The 15369-nt window shown below is 41.4% G+C and overlaps 1 protein-coding gene across 3 annotated transcripts in view; it reads right to left on the reverse strand.

The window, feature by feature from the left end:
* The window catches only part of dnah7 (dynein, axonemal, heavy chain 7), an 85896-nt gene that overhangs the window by 1576 nt on the left and 68951 nt on the right, over nt 1-15369 (reverse strand). For all 3 annotated transcript variants that reach the window (XM_030758000.1, XM_030758001.1, XM_030758002.1), the window contains 11 exons: nt 14549-14641; nt 14280-14456; nt 13913-14074; nt 13622-13822; nt 13305-13466; nt 11749-11934; nt 10088-10225; nt 7992-8222; nt 6308-6460; nt 1831-2008; nt 981-1084 (listed from right to left, as the gene is read on the reverse strand). In XM_030758000.1, coding sequence (XP_030613860.1) covers nt 981-1084; nt 1831-2008; nt 6308-6460; nt 7992-8222; nt 10088-10225; nt 11749-11934; nt 13305-13466; nt 13622-13822; nt 13913-14074; nt 14280-14456; nt 14549-14641 — 1785 coding nt within the window. The remainder of the gene's footprint in view (nt 1-980; nt 1085-1830; nt 2009-6307; nt 6461-7991; nt 8223-10087; nt 10226-11748; nt 11935-13304; nt 13467-13621; nt 13823-13912; nt 14075-14279; nt 14457-14548; nt 14642-15369) is intronic.

Below are 15369 nucleotides of genomic sequence, written 5' to 3' on the forward strand. Positions count from 1 at the left end.
TGCAGGGTTTTGCTATCGTCTACAAATTCTTTTGATAGTGCCCACAATAAGTTTTCAAATCCAAAAGTTGCAACATAAAAAGGAAATCCACACACTTCTCCCTGTGTGTTTCTGGGGCCTCACCAGGAAGGCACCAATGAGCCAGTTTCACACATGCACTGCAGTCCTCAACATTTCTGGCCATCACCTGCCGGAGCTGCATGCAAGAACGCAAACGTCAGGCATCGTTTGGTCGGACATTATGTTGTCTTTAACCTACCAACTCCAGAGTACAAAGACTCCCGACTGCACCCAAGAACAGTGCAGACAGTAGACCTGTGGATTCACAGCAAGCGAGGGGAAGCATCGCATGTCCTGCTTCCCATATGCTCAGCATCCTCACCAAAACTAAACAGGGTTCAGTGTGAATGCGCCTGGCAATGGATATCTCATGTTTTTGAACATTCTTCAGAGTTTATGTGAGAAGACCCCAGAAAGAGTAAATTATTTTTGAAAGAGTGGGAAAAAAAAAAAACACAGCTGGAAGATGAGCCTGGTATCAAAATGTAGGTTAAGTGTAGGTTTTAGTGTTTTGTCCAGTGAATTATCAGCACAGTTAAGCATACACAAGCTACAAATGCTTGTTTCCCTCATGCTTTCACAGACATTACAACTTTTTTTTTGCTGTGATACTGATGCTCAAATTTGGTTAAAGGAAACAAACAAAAAAAAATCCCTCAGCAAATGGTGACACTGGGAGTGGCTGTAAAGTGGATTTGGTTTCAGTTTTTAATAAAGCTCAATGTGTTTTTCAGCCCTGAAAAGTTCCCTCTATATGTGTTGTACTTAGGAGGGACTGGACTGGCTCAAAAATGCTGGAAAAAAAGATTAAAAAGCACAAAATTAAAGAGAAGTTTAAGTCTGATTATGTGAGGATTACTGGGGGAAATCTGATTAATATGACCTGTGCGTATATACAATATCTGTGTTGTGCTCCTCACCACAGGCATGGAGTCATGCAGCACTTTGGGACTGGACTCAGCAAGAAGTTTGGTGTCTCTGTCCCAGCGGGCCCCATCAAGAAACAAACCTCTGATGTACACACCTGACACAAACACACAGAATAAATCCTTAGTGTGACATTAAAAATCTCAGATTACCTTCTACAAACTGTAGATCTGAACAAACCCCATTTCTACCTGAATTAAACTGAACTGACCTCTGTGTTTCTTTTCATAGAGCATGAAAGCTCTTCCTCTAATAGGGTGGAAAAAGGGGCATAACTTAGAGATAACTAGATGTTGGCACCCCGACAGTATGACACACCCAAATGCACAAACACACTGTCAGATTTGTAGCTTGGCAGTATAGCTTGTGTTAGCTTGGTGGGGGCCCAGCAGGGAGCTGATTGAGGGTGAGACTTTATGTGAGACTTTGACTGAGAATCTCACAGCAGAGCTGGAGGCACAGCGAGGGGCTGATGCAGGCCTGCATGTAGAAGAGAGGCAGGGAGGCTTTACTTTAACTTACTTTCTTCCTTTATACTTCACTTCTCTCGCATTCAGTCAGCCTTATGTCACTTTTCATCTGTTTGTTTCTTCTCCTACACCCACTGCTTGTGTTCCTCTTATTTTGCGTCCTGCTTTGAAACCTCATTTTAAATTCTTCTCTTTCATTTCTCTGATTCCTTCCTACTACAAGTGCTCTCCATCTTCCTGGTTTCTTTTATTTACCTTAATTTAATGAGAGAAGCCTTTAGAAAACCTGTCCTAATACACTGTTTACACTATTAATGTAAGGCCACACTCCCTCATCCTATTTGCTGTTTTCCCCCTCCTAGTAGCATCCTACCATCCTCTGGAGGCTGACTGTATTGTGTGCCATCCAGGACCTTGAAGTCAAAGCCGAGCAAGTCGATGGGGATGGTGTGCTTCCTGGCATAGTTCTGCTGACTGCCTGTGAGGAAGGCTTGTGTGAAGAAGAATCCTGATATCCAGAATACAGCAGGTGTGCCCTTATCGTACCAGTCCTGAACACACAAAGAGGCAAACAAGAAATGTAGTCAAAACACAGTCAGTAAAAAAACATGTCTTAGTAAGTGCACAAATGAACAACAAAATCCAGATTAAAATTAGAGACTAGATAACTAAAGTACAATACCAACACTGTTTAATATCATGCTGAACTGATAATTTAACTGGTCTGACTTGTCTTAGGTTCAGGCATAAGAAGAAGAAAGGAAATAAGACAAAGACAAAGGACAGCACATATTTAACTTAAAAGATAAATTGTAATGTGAAAATTGAATTCTTCACTTGATTCCTGAGATGTTTCTGTGTGAAAATCACTTGTCATGGGAAAAGATTTGTAGCACTCAACCCCTCAAACAAAAGAGATCATAGAATATTCTCATCAAATCATTCAGAGACCCCTCATGTCCTGTGGATGGGGGGTATTGTCATCCTGGAAGAGACCACTCCCATCAGGTTTCACCAAATAGAAATAAATGTGATCTTTCAAAGCAACTTTGTACCGGTTTGCACTGGTCTCCCTCTGAGGGGGCAGGTGGACCCAAACCATGCCAGCAAAACAGAGCCAGCACATGCCCCCACTGTAGGGGTCAAATGTTCAGATTTTTCCTAATAAACTGAATCTGTATATTCATAGATGTTGACAGATAGTTAATCACTTCTTGCAAAGAGGAACTAAAGCCTGGGAAGCATCTCATCATCTGCAAACAATGGCAGCTAGAGACAAGTCTACATTTATTAATGTGAGCTCACTTTAGAATTTATGAGTGTAGACTATATACAGGCTATATTACAGTAAAGTTAGTGATACTTTTTTTTTGTGATGGCACAAATCTGACTTACAACCAAATGTGGACAACAGTTTCTGCAAAATCTATACAAATATTAGAAAAAACATTAGAAAATATTATATAATAATATAGTAACATTTATATATTCAGTGACACCTGAACACAAGATTCACATATTAATTTACCCTGATTCAGAGCTGCAAGAGCCACATCTGTAGCTGTATTTTTGATATGTAATGTGACAGATCTGATATTAGAGAGAAGAGACAAAAGTTAATCAATATAAAGTTATTGATTTAAGTTATTAGTTCACATTGCTCAGGTGACCCTGAACCATCCCTTAGTTATGCTGCAATAGGCCTAAGCTGCTGGGGGCTTCCCAGGATGCAATTTCTTCTTCTCTCACCTCTTTTCACTCTCCATGTGTTTTTACACACTACTGCATTTAATCATTAGTAATTCATTTTAAACTTTGTGTGTTTCTTTTGTCCTGTCTCCCTCCCCTCACTCCCAACTGCTCACAGCAGATGACTGCCCCTCCCTGAGCCTGGTTCTGCTGGAGGTTTCTTCCTGTTAAAAGGGAGTTTTTCCTTCCCACTGTCACCAAGTGCTGCTCATAGGAGGTCGTCTGATTGTTGGGGTTCACTCTCTAATATTAATAAAAATATAATTTAAAGTGCTTGCACATACTGTTGAATCTCTGCATAATGTCTTGATATGGAGAATAATCATGCAAGGTTTCACCAAAATCCTTCAAGCCTTTTCTTAGATATGAAGTGGACAGGATAAAACTTAACAAAAAACAAAGATTTAACTGCATGACCTTGACCTTTGACCTTGACCCCAGTGATCCCTCATACAATCCCAAACTTGCTTTGGTCATAAGCTATCGACCCATGAAATTTAGTAAGTGTAGGCTGAACGTTTCTCGAATTATTGAACTAACACTTCAATGGACGCCGCCCGCCCGCCATGGGTGAACCCATATTTTTATACATCCCGTCTTTCAATGAGCGCATAAAAATTAAAGAAACACTTTTTAATCAGAGTGTAGCATCAAGTAGGTTAAACTTCTGGGATGTTGATCTGGTCAGTTAAGTAGCAGAGGGGGCTGTTAATCAGTTACACTAGAGGGGCAACAATGAGACAACCTCCCAAAACAAGAATGGTTTTACAGGTGGAGGCCACTGGCATTTTTTCCCTTCCTCATGTTTTCTGACTCTCACTACTGATAGCCTGAGGCAATACCTGGACCCTACACAGGTTGCACAAGATGTGCCATTGCTAGAAGGTTTGCTGTGTCTCCCAGCACAGTCTCAAGAGCATGGAGATTCCAGGAGACATGCAGTTCCTCTAGGAGAACTGCACAGGGCCATAGAAGGTCCTTAACTCATCAGCGGGACCGCTATCTGCTCCTTTATGCAAGGAAGAACAGGATAAACACTGCCAGAGCCACTAGTGTGGAGGTCTCTGACCAAACAATCAGAAACAGTGGCCTGACATCCTCTAGTGGGCCCTGTGCTCACTGCCCAGCATGATGGAGCCTGATTGGCATTTTCCATAGAATACCAGAATTGGCGGGTCCACCACTGGCGCCCTGTGCTTTTCACAGACGAGAGCAGGTTCACCCTGAGCACATGTGACAGACGTGAAAGGGTCTAGAGAAGCCGTGTATAACATTATGCTGCATGTACCACTGTTCAGCATGACTGCTTTGGTGGTGGTGGGTCAGTGATGATCTAGAGAGGCATATCCATGGAGGGACGCACAGACCTCTACAGGCTAGGCAACGGCAGTCTGACTGCCATTAGTTATCAGGATGAAATCCTTGGACCCATTGTCAGACCCTTCGCTGGTGCAGTGGGTCCTGGGTTCCTCCTGGTGCACGACAATTCCTGGCCTCATGTGGTGAGAGTATGCTAGCAGTTCCTATACTTGTGCAGAGTAGAGAATGCTGCAGTGTATATTTAGCTTAGCTTAGCACAAAAACCAAATGCAGGAGAAAAGAAATGCTGGTGGCAACAAACCACTCATGCTAAAGCAGAAGCTGCTAATGTAAAATTTAAGCTAAATACATGCAGGAGCAACCTGTCTACTACTAAACTAATGATTTTGATTTCATATGCTGTTAAAACAGTTGTATTTATTTTTACCAAAATCTCCCCCAAAAAAGTGCACAGTCACAGATGAGAAACCTGGGACTCTCCCGCTCACGCTCTAGGGAGTCATGCGTAGGCACACATGCATCCGTGCGCACACACACACACACACACACACACACACACACACACACACACACACACACACACACACACACACACACACACACACACACACACACACACACACACACACACACACACACACGGCATTCTTTTCTCTTGAGTGAGTACTAACAAGAGGAGAATATTTCTGCCGTGGGAACTGACAGCACTGTTCGATGAAGCAGTTCACTATGCAGACTCACATGGTAGGTCATGTGGCTGCATGTGTTTTCAGTGCAAGCTCTGCTCATGATTAAATTGCATAATATAGTAGATCTCCCTGCTTTCTCTGTGTTGAAAAGCCACCATGGAATAAAGCACTTTTGTGTAACTGTGGTACAGCTTAACGCAGGTCATTAGACAGCCAAAGTATGCAATGACATAAGTTTTTCATGTATAATACATATACTGTACATGAAAACAGGGTTAATACCCAATTAAAACATTTTTCATGTTGTTTTTATGTTTTTCATTTTTAAGCAGTCTTCACCGTTTTTATTTTCTGCTTTTATTTTTCTTTCATTTGCACGCTCACTGTTGATTTGCCAATCAGTGGCAGTGACCACAGAAATGTGTGTGTGTCCCAAATGGCAACTTCTGGGTTTCAAAAATGAAGCCAAATCTTGCAGTTGTTCTAATGGTTCTAAAAGCACTTTAATCCCCATAGACTCCAATCTTAAAAAAATGTCCAACTTTATAGCAGAAATAAACATGTTTACAGAGCTAAAAACTGTTTTAGCTTTAGTAGCTAATACCCTGATTAAAACTGTAAGGATTTATTTAACAGTTAGGGGCATGATAGGGTCTGCCAACACGGTCTGCTAGGCCTCACTCCTGTAATTTGAACAGCTAAACTGGGCCTGTTAATTATGATGTTTATAGTGTTGCTCTGCCTTCTGGAGTATTTTAATGCAATGATCTGACAAATCATCGCATTTGTCAGATCAAGCCATACGGAGCCACTAGAACTGAGCCCACTTTACCCACCGACTGCCTGTACTTTTTTCAACTTTTACTTGAATAAAATAAAAAAGCACTTCAACTTTTATGAGTGTTTTTTTTTTTTTTTTTTTTTTAACAAAGGTATCTGTACTTCTACTTAAGTAAAGAATGCTTGAACTTTTGCCACCTCTGGTCACTGGTGGCTCCAAAAAAGTGGTGAGAGCCCTATAATTCAACTTCAGTCAACAAACCAGCGTCCTCCTCCTTTGATGCTGTTCTTTTGTTATATTGTTTGGATCACCTGCAAGAATGTGAGTCGCTCCAGGAAGTCACGGATGTAGCTTCCCAGTGGTTTGAGGCTGGGGTAGGACTTTTTCATCCACATGGCCGGGATGCGACCCTTTAGGATGCTGCTGACCACCTCCTCCAGCACTGCAGACATTACTACAAGGCCCTGCACATGAACACATACACCCACATATCATATACATGTGGTTACCATCTTTACAACCTGAGAATGTCAAGTCCCACTCTGACACTGAATCAAATATGAGAGAAACTGAAGCGCAAAGAACGTTCTCTGGAGATAGTAGGTGACAGACAGCTGCATAATGGGGAACTCTTAGTGCTCTGTGGGGGGGGCCTTTGATTCCACAATGAACTATGATGTGCTCATTCGCCTTGCTGAGTCTTGGGTGCTCGCTTCAGTTCACAAAGACAGGAAATATGTTCATTAAATGTTACAAAGAGCAGCATGCACGTGTCTAGGTATGTTTTATTCAAATGTTTTGAATGTGGCGTAATGAAGAGCACGATGTTATGCAGAGGAACTTTTGAATAAAAAAATTCAATGGACTAACAACTGAATTATTAATCTCACTTAGTGTAATTATAGTCAGATTTGGAAAGCTATTTTCAAGTTTCCAAGTGTGTTTGTGGCAATTTAAGAAAACAATAAAATAACTAATCAAAATTACATGAAGGTGTTATAATCTATTTTGGTGTGCAACTACTCAAACTCCTGTAACTACTTATGCACCCTCTCTCTTGGATTTATCCAGTGCATAATTTAGCAGCAATGTTTGCAAGATGACAATAACAGTAATGCACATGGACGTTTATGTAGAAGATTAATGTCTAAATTGTTCTAAACTTTTCTTGGTTTAACTAGGAGAAAATGTATTTTAGTTACTGCATTCAATTGTGTTCTGCTGAATACTTACATTATCTGATTTTTGAGGATGCATTACCAGTGTTTTCTCTACAATTATGTAGCAGAGATGTGTCTTTGCAGATGTATTACTGCTTTCACTGAACAGAAATGTAAAATCAATGATAATTCATCATTTGGTCTTACCTGTTTATCTTAAACAAATTTACTGTAATTATGCTGCATTTGGACAGTATCCAGGCAACAAGGACTGCTGAGAACTGTGCCAGGCTCAGGTTTGAAGACTTAATACTTATTATCCTCACCGCTACATCAGGTATTACCAGAAACATTATAAAGGAGAGACATGATGGGGAAAATTCATGAATGCCAAGTGTCCCATCCTTTCTCCCAAAGAGCCACCACACAGCCAAACCAGGAAAATTCACGACAGTTTCAAGTATATCTTCCTGTTATCATACTATACTGTACTGTACTATACTGTACTTTTTCCTCAGCTTACAGTTTCCATAATGCAAACCAGCACAGCATTAGTGCTCTGCTGGGATGAGCCCGACTTTGATCATGTAACCATTCTGAAGTGAGCTGTAAGTAATTCATAATACAGTTTTTATGTCCCATGACCAGTGAAATAAAAGTTATGGTTCTCTCTCCATTTATTTAGACAGGGAATTGGGTTTTGCCCAGGTGGCTGACAAGTGACAAGAACTGATTCTTGATATTTTCATATTTCTCTTGTGGGAAGCGATTCAAAATTATACTTGGCAAATTTAATGCAAATACATTTCAGCCATTTCTACATCTATGCACGTACGTCTATGGCCTTCTGAATGTTGACGCAGGAGTTTCGGATTGTGCTGAGCAGGTTGTTGAAGCGGCCCATCTCCTGCACCAGTACTGTGTTCATGCTCTGGTTGTAGCTGGTCGGAAAACGGCTCATTGCTGCCTCCAAGTCAAAGTCTTCAGGCAGCTGCCTGAGGATTTCAGCTGCCACTTTAAGGACCATGTCATCTGAGGATTTGGCATCTCCGCCTGAGGAGCGGGACTGATCAGAGACACAGAGCGAAACAGAGAACTGATGAGAAGGGAAGGCAGGATGTAGGGTTCTGATAGTTCATAATTTTGGGGGAAAAATTACCATTTGCTGTCTTTGACTTGTCAAATTATATATTCTCTTTTAAAGACTCATTTGCACTGGTGCTATTCTGATCCTGAAAAGACCCTGATGTTAAGAGGGTGTGACTTCTGATTTGACTTTGCTTATATTTCATCATCTTTGAACCTGATCTAAGAGAACACAGAATGACACCGAATATCAAAGTCAGATATTTTTTGTTGTTATCTTACCTTCTCTCTCTTAATTTGTACATATTTCTCAGGCTATAGCTACTTGCAACACTGTTCACAGAGAATCTCTGCAATCTCAGGATCTCTTCATACTGCACAAGATGAAAGGCTTCACTGCATTTTCCCCCAATTTCTCCCACACAGTAATTTGACACACTTATCAACAATTATAATGATCATTCATGCTGATAATTATTCACTCTAATCTGTGATTCTTCCGCTTTTCTCTAAGTCCAACTTGCACCATTTACCTATATGATGCTTAGTCACTAGCCAGCGGTAATGGATAATCATTGGCTAATGGCACCGGGGTTACAGTAGGAGAATGATAAATAGCTGCTTCATTCCATTTGAAGTGTCTCCCTGTTTATCGGTCATTGAGACTGATGAGATCGTATTAGATGCTAATGAAGTCCACACATGACTGGAGCCATTATTAATCTTGTTGAATGGAATTTATACGAAATAAATGCCAGACTCCATGGAGCTCTATTTTTAACTTGAGATCCAGAAGTCACGATGCTTGTGGAGTTAATTTTCTCTTTGTAGCAATCCAGGTCTGATGCTATAAAAACATACTTTAACTGTATATACTGAGCTGAATATGGAGTCACTCTTTTCTAGTGTTGTGTGTAGATCCACTTTGAAACTTCCAGCATAGAGAAATATTTTTTTCAGAAGTCAGAGATACTGTTGTGGTTCTTTAAATAAATGCATACATGGATAAATAAAAACTCCCTTCCACTTTGCCATAGAAGCCACACTTCTTTCATGTTCAAGTAGGCCTTGATGCAGAATCCCTTACATTTGATTTCCATCAAACATTGACTGGAGCGGGGAAGTGGTAAGATATAATCCTCAACAAGCTAAGCTAGTCTAACAAAGCTGAGCTATAATGATGCTGGATCACACAGCTCCACCAAAGCCACTCTGACTCACCCTGTGTCTCTGCGGTGTCAAAGCACAATGCTGTTCTTTCAAAAGTCTCTCTATACACAACTGCAATATTTATTTATATGTTTTCTTTTTAATTAATGCTGCACTGTGCATTTTAATGCAGGCCAATAAAATATTTAGAACAGATCCACAGGAAGCATAGTGATGCTGTGTGTGTTCACTGAAGAGAGGTTCAGTGCCTAGGTAAATGTGTTTTCATGCAGTCTGTTTAGTTTGTGTTTATTTGCATGTTATGTATTTGCTGGGTCAGAGTGTGACGCACAATGTCTACAATTTGAGAATCGACCAACTGATGGTGGGTGCCATCCCAGCCGAGGGTCTGGGATGTTGGCCAAAAGGGGGCGCATTAGCTTGGGAAGCAACCAAGGGATGCTGACTCTGAAAATCAGTGAGTTTTTCTTTCTTTTTTTAAAGTTGTACACATACCAGGCCACGGTGCTTTTTTTTATGTGTGACTTTTTACTGCATTTCTGTGGTAGCAAAAAGTCTCTACAAACTACTCTGTATTTGCCTGTTTATCTTTTTTAAAAGACAACTCATGTGTCTGAACTTTTGTGACAGGTAATCAATATAATACAGACTTATCAAGGGTCAAGGCAGAGTTACCTGTGTAAGCAAGATGCTGTCAAACAGAAGTTGAGTCTCAGCCTGGTCCTTGGTGATATCTGCATTGGCGTTCATGCCAAAAATCTCTGGTGACGGGTTGAGTGGCAGCGACTTGGTGTATTCTATGTAGCTGTCATACTGTGACAGAGGTGCAGAGAAAACAGGGAGAGGGGATGGGTGAAGTAACAGGACAATTTTTAACGCAACATCTCGAGTAATAACACTCGCTGAAAAACAAGTCGGCTCCTTAGATTGCTGACATTTATTTTAATGACTATGTAAATGTGGCTTCATGAATAAAAGATGTAGTTGGAGGGGGGTGCAGTGCTGGAGAACAAAATGCCAAATAAAATGGTGTGCACCACAGACTGTACTTGTGTTAACAAATATATCAACCCTCACTGATGGTGGGTTCCTGCTGTGCCCTGTTACACACATTTTATCTGTTAATGACTTTTTAAAGGTAGCTCAACAGCAGTGCAAAAGGAGTCCTGTAATATGCTTACTTGAAAAACTAGTGAGTTTACTTTTGTTGACTTTTAAGGCAATGATACTTCCAGCAGCTTTGTGCAACTGATATTTGAATAACATACCTATACTCTAGTCTACGATACATCAGTGTACTATGATCATGAGCTTTGAAGTCAATTATTGTCCCTGGAAATGGGAGTGCCCAATAAAAAAACCCCCCAAAAAACATGGGTAGCACATTTTTTGGTCCATAAACTGGAGAAGCACCTAAAATGTGAAACATTTTGATTTAATAATTATTCATCCATCTACCGCCGAGGAGCCGGTTTGCGTGCCAGTGCTCGTGCTGTTCCCAATGAACCGGCGAAACGCTTAAGAATGGGCCTGCGTTTCCACCGCGTTTCTTGAACTGCTCCTTTAAGTATGAGTGTGGGCGGGTCCTCGTCTGGACACGGAAGCCGAAGTGCACAAACGTGGGAGAACACGTTCCCCTTTCTGTGCTGCAAATACATTGTACGGTCCAAACCAAACTACTGCAGCATCTGTGTGCAGCACAGAGGTAAACACAGACAGCGATTAGAGCAAGACGACAAGTACGCATTTTGTGTCCTTTTATCTGTGATATGAACTTATACAAAGCAGCAAGTTCAGCCTTAGAGCCCAACCTAATTCACAGCCGTGAAAATCGCTTCTCTTTTCTCATGTAATACACATGTAATATGGTAGAAAACTTGATGTTGAGATGGCAGAGTCACGCCCTTCTGCCGCTTTCATCACGCGTTCTTGGTTCGAGACCAGCTAGTTTGTGGGGCCGGAGTTGAACCCGTTTTTCGGCCGAGCACCGAGTGCGTTCGCGGTGGAAAAACCCACCTAACGGTTCAAATAAAGGCACCGGCTCCGGAACCCTGTTGGTGGGAAAGATGCTACAGGGACAAACCACACACTCTCACGGCCAAGTTTGCAGGAAATCTGCAGCCTGCTAAATGTGACTGAATGAGAGAGTGACAATTCATATCAGTGAGACTTTGCATCACAAATACTGCATAAAACTTCCCTGGTATTAACATATTACCATAAATCCTGTGCTTATTTTTTTTTTGCCTACAGCCAGATCTAAACCAAAGCTGTGATTCATTTGAAAGAATCTTAATGTTTGCAGTGACTTATTTGTGACTTTCTGTATTTCTTACATTTCCCTCGGATGGTGCATAGTAGAGCCCACTGGGGTCAAATGTGTAGTCAGGGTCTTCGATGATCTTTGGGGTGTAAAAGATAGAGAGGATTGTGCGCAGGGTTCGTCTGTCCCAATCATCTGTCACACGCCCTCCATAGTTACACTCACCGGTCATGTACCGGAGGGCATCAAATGGCACTTCCTGTACAACAAAAAAAACATTCATTTTATAAAAGAACACAACAGGAGATGAGCGATAAGTAGTTGAATTTTGTTTTATTGCAAAGGTCTGTTGGGAAAGCTTGGTTCCTGGCATTCATGTGGACAATGGTACTACACATAGTGGTAAAGCGGGTCATCTACCAATCAGAAAGTTGGTGGATCGATTCCTTACTCCTACAGTCCATGTGTTGAAGTATCCTTGGGCAAGATACTGAACCCTGAGTTGTCCCTGCTGCATCCATCGGAGTGTGTGTTAGATAAGAAGTGCTTAGGCATAGATAAAAGCACTGTATGAACCTGTGTAATTGGGTGAATGAGACTCGTACTAGAAAGCACACTGAGTGCTCAAAATTGAGTAGAAAGATGCTATATAAGTACCAATCCATTATTTTGGCTGGTGCCAGTCAATTTTACTAGTACCTGGGAGAGGCCCTGTACATGGTAGGAGCCTCTCCCAGAAGGAAAATGGGCTCTGCCACAATGCAAAAACAGCCTAAGAGCCTAAGTCACTAACCCAGCCTCAAAACTCCCCAGATCCCAAACTGGTTAAACATCTGTGGGATATCCCGGAACAAACCTGGTCAACAAAGACCCCGGATTCAAGGATTCATGACTATGGCCTACTGCCAGACACCATAAACTGTCCCACTCAATACCACAATAGGTCAGAACTATTTTGAGGTACATACACATTACTTGCCAGGTGGTTATAATGCTGTGACTTGGCACACCTGTCACTTTAGGACCTGCATTTGCACATGAAAAAAGGCACATGGGGATGCAGAAGGGTGAAGTTTTGGCCAGTGTGGCATTTTCTTGAAGAGAATTTCACAAAAAAAAAAAAAATTCACTGAGCAACACTCAGTTACAAGCTGAAAATGTCACTGTGTTCCAAAAGGATATCCTCAGTAGTTTATTTCTGCCACTTTTCCCTCAACTACTGCATAGGAGCAATGGTGGAGGGTTGGAGTGCTATCTGTATGTGGAAAAATGTCAAGAGGGGCTTTGAATATGACTTATGAAAGTGAACACTTGAGCGAAGCAGACGCCCGTTGTAAAACTAGAAATTCTAATATGGGCTTAAATACTGAAAACTAAATAGGAGTGCATCATGGATGTTGATCTGTATGTGAGATAAGCTCACATCATACAGCTCTATGTAAAGTTTATATGAAGTGTGTATAACAGAATAAGGCTGTGTAAGAAGGAACTAGCACTACATCCTAGACTGTATGGAATTTGTAGCTGGTTAAACACCTGCATGGACTAGGAGAAATACAATGCATTTTGCAGGAAAACAACACTGTAAAAATTATCCATGAAAGGAAACAGCTTTTCAAGAACGCCTACCTCGTACTGTTCCAGGAACATGTGCAGTTGCTGTACGGAGATCCGGAGGTCAGTCTCATTGAACTCGTATGGAATGTTCCAGCCTAAAGGTCCAAACTTTCTCCTCTCCTGGGTCAGGGCGTGGAAGAAACACAGGCCATACAATAGTTTCTTGAACACAGCCTGTGAGGTGGATAAAAACAGATGGAAGATATAGCCTAAGATAAACAGTGGTGGTCATTTCACACAGATAAATCAAACACATCCTGAAATGCACCCACTGATGGAGGCATGGTAGCTATGCACAGCAAGCCACTTAGGCAAGTTTGCACACTGACCGGCTTGCTGCAGCTGTCAAAAAACTCTGGGTCAGAGATGGGATCCATTAAGAAGGAGCGTGCAATGTTGGAGCGGAGACCTTTTGGAGCCTCATTGGTCATCTTAACGCCATTCTGGAGCACAGCCACAGGGAAATTGGGAGATGGGTAGCTAGTAAGCCACAGTCTGAAGTCTGGATGGGTGGTATTTGGGTTCAGCCCCTGCTCACAGTAGGAAAGTTCAAGTAAATACATGCATATATTGGAACCAATTCACTTTTGGCTATGTTTGGAAAAAGTGTGTGTCCTGACCTCACAAACTCTCTCCAATGTTGACATCCATGAAGTGGCCAGGTGGCAGTTCTGCAGAACCACCCAAGTGCCTTCACTAATGCCTGTCTCAATCATGCGCATAGCAATGGGACCTTGGCCTTGGCCCAAAGAGAGGGACGTCAGCTTGTTACCAGTAAAGCCCTGAGTGATAAGAGCAGTTACATTTTTTTTTACCCTTTTTTGTCTGAGAAGGTACCAAATAAAAATTTTAGTGCTTTTAAGACTTAGTAAATGTAGAGATTCAATTTCTTTCTTTTATAGAGCCAATTTCTATTTTAAATTACAGTTTGATACACACAGCAGGATGGAAACTGTAGGGTTTTTTTCCCTTAAAATGTCTCTGTACCTTTTCATCTCCAAACTTGAGCAAAGCAGCCATGGGGTCTGAACCAGGGGAAAGGATGAAGATGAGGGGGGCACAGCAGTGGCTATCTACAAAGGCACTACTTAAGTTAAAGGGTGGTGCTTCAATGAAGGGGCTGCCCAAAGTGTCTGAAACAAACTCCTGAACCATGGGAATAATCTAGGGGACAAATTAAAGGAATGTGCTTTAGTGTATGGTTTTTATGTGAAAAACATCCATGTAAACAAACATAATTCCCCATGTGAACTAACTTTGTCTGGCCTGAGACAGCGAATCACCAGCATCTTCTGAAATGGGCTCAGCTTCTTCTGCCACTCATCAGGAAAGGGAGCCTGATGGGGGTCCTGCAAATACGCAAAGCACAATCAATTTTGAATTGAGAGTAGGAAGTACATTCAGTTAAACACTGGACACTGCAAAAGATTCAGAATATTTATGCGGTCAAATGGACTTTGCTCATTTTTTTCTAACTATTATCTGTCACCTACAGATAAACCTACATTTTAAGTGAGAGGCATAAAAAAAAAAAACATTGGATATTTTAATTCTGTTGATCAAGATTATCCTATTCTACAGCTGAAGGACACTTCTGTCAAGTTTTCTATGAGAGGCAAAGTTAATCAGTGCAAATGTGCAAAAAGGTGAATCTGTATTTCAAATGTGGAGGAGAGTAATATTGTATGTAGCTAAACATGTAAACAGAAAACCTGAGGAAAGGGAACAAGTGGAAGGAAACAAAAATGGGGAGGAGAAAAAAAATGCAGAAATGGGTTTTGGGTCACAGCAATACGTTTGATTAATTAGTGGAACAAGTGCACCGGAGGAAGTGAGCAATGGTAGAGGGAACTTTTGGAATTATTTCCCCCAGGCTGTTTGTCGAGAGACTTCTGGCTATGTGTGTTGGCAGGTGCTTTGAGATGGATACACCTATTTAGGATCTCCTGGGGATTCACTGTGTGAGCAGGGTGTGTTAGTGTGTGCGAGCCTGAGTGCCTGTGTGCTTGATTGAACAGCTGTTCTTACATCAAAATTGAATAAATGTGAATTCTACAACTGGAACAAACTAGATTTA

Source organism: Archocentrus centrarchus, chromosome 21 (genome assembly GCF_007364275.1).
Source record: "Archocentrus centrarchus isolate MPI-CPG fArcCen1 chromosome 21, fArcCen1, whole genome shotgun sequence".
NCBI lineage: Eukaryota > Metazoa > Chordata > Actinopteri > Cichliformes > Cichlidae > Archocentrus > Archocentrus centrarchus.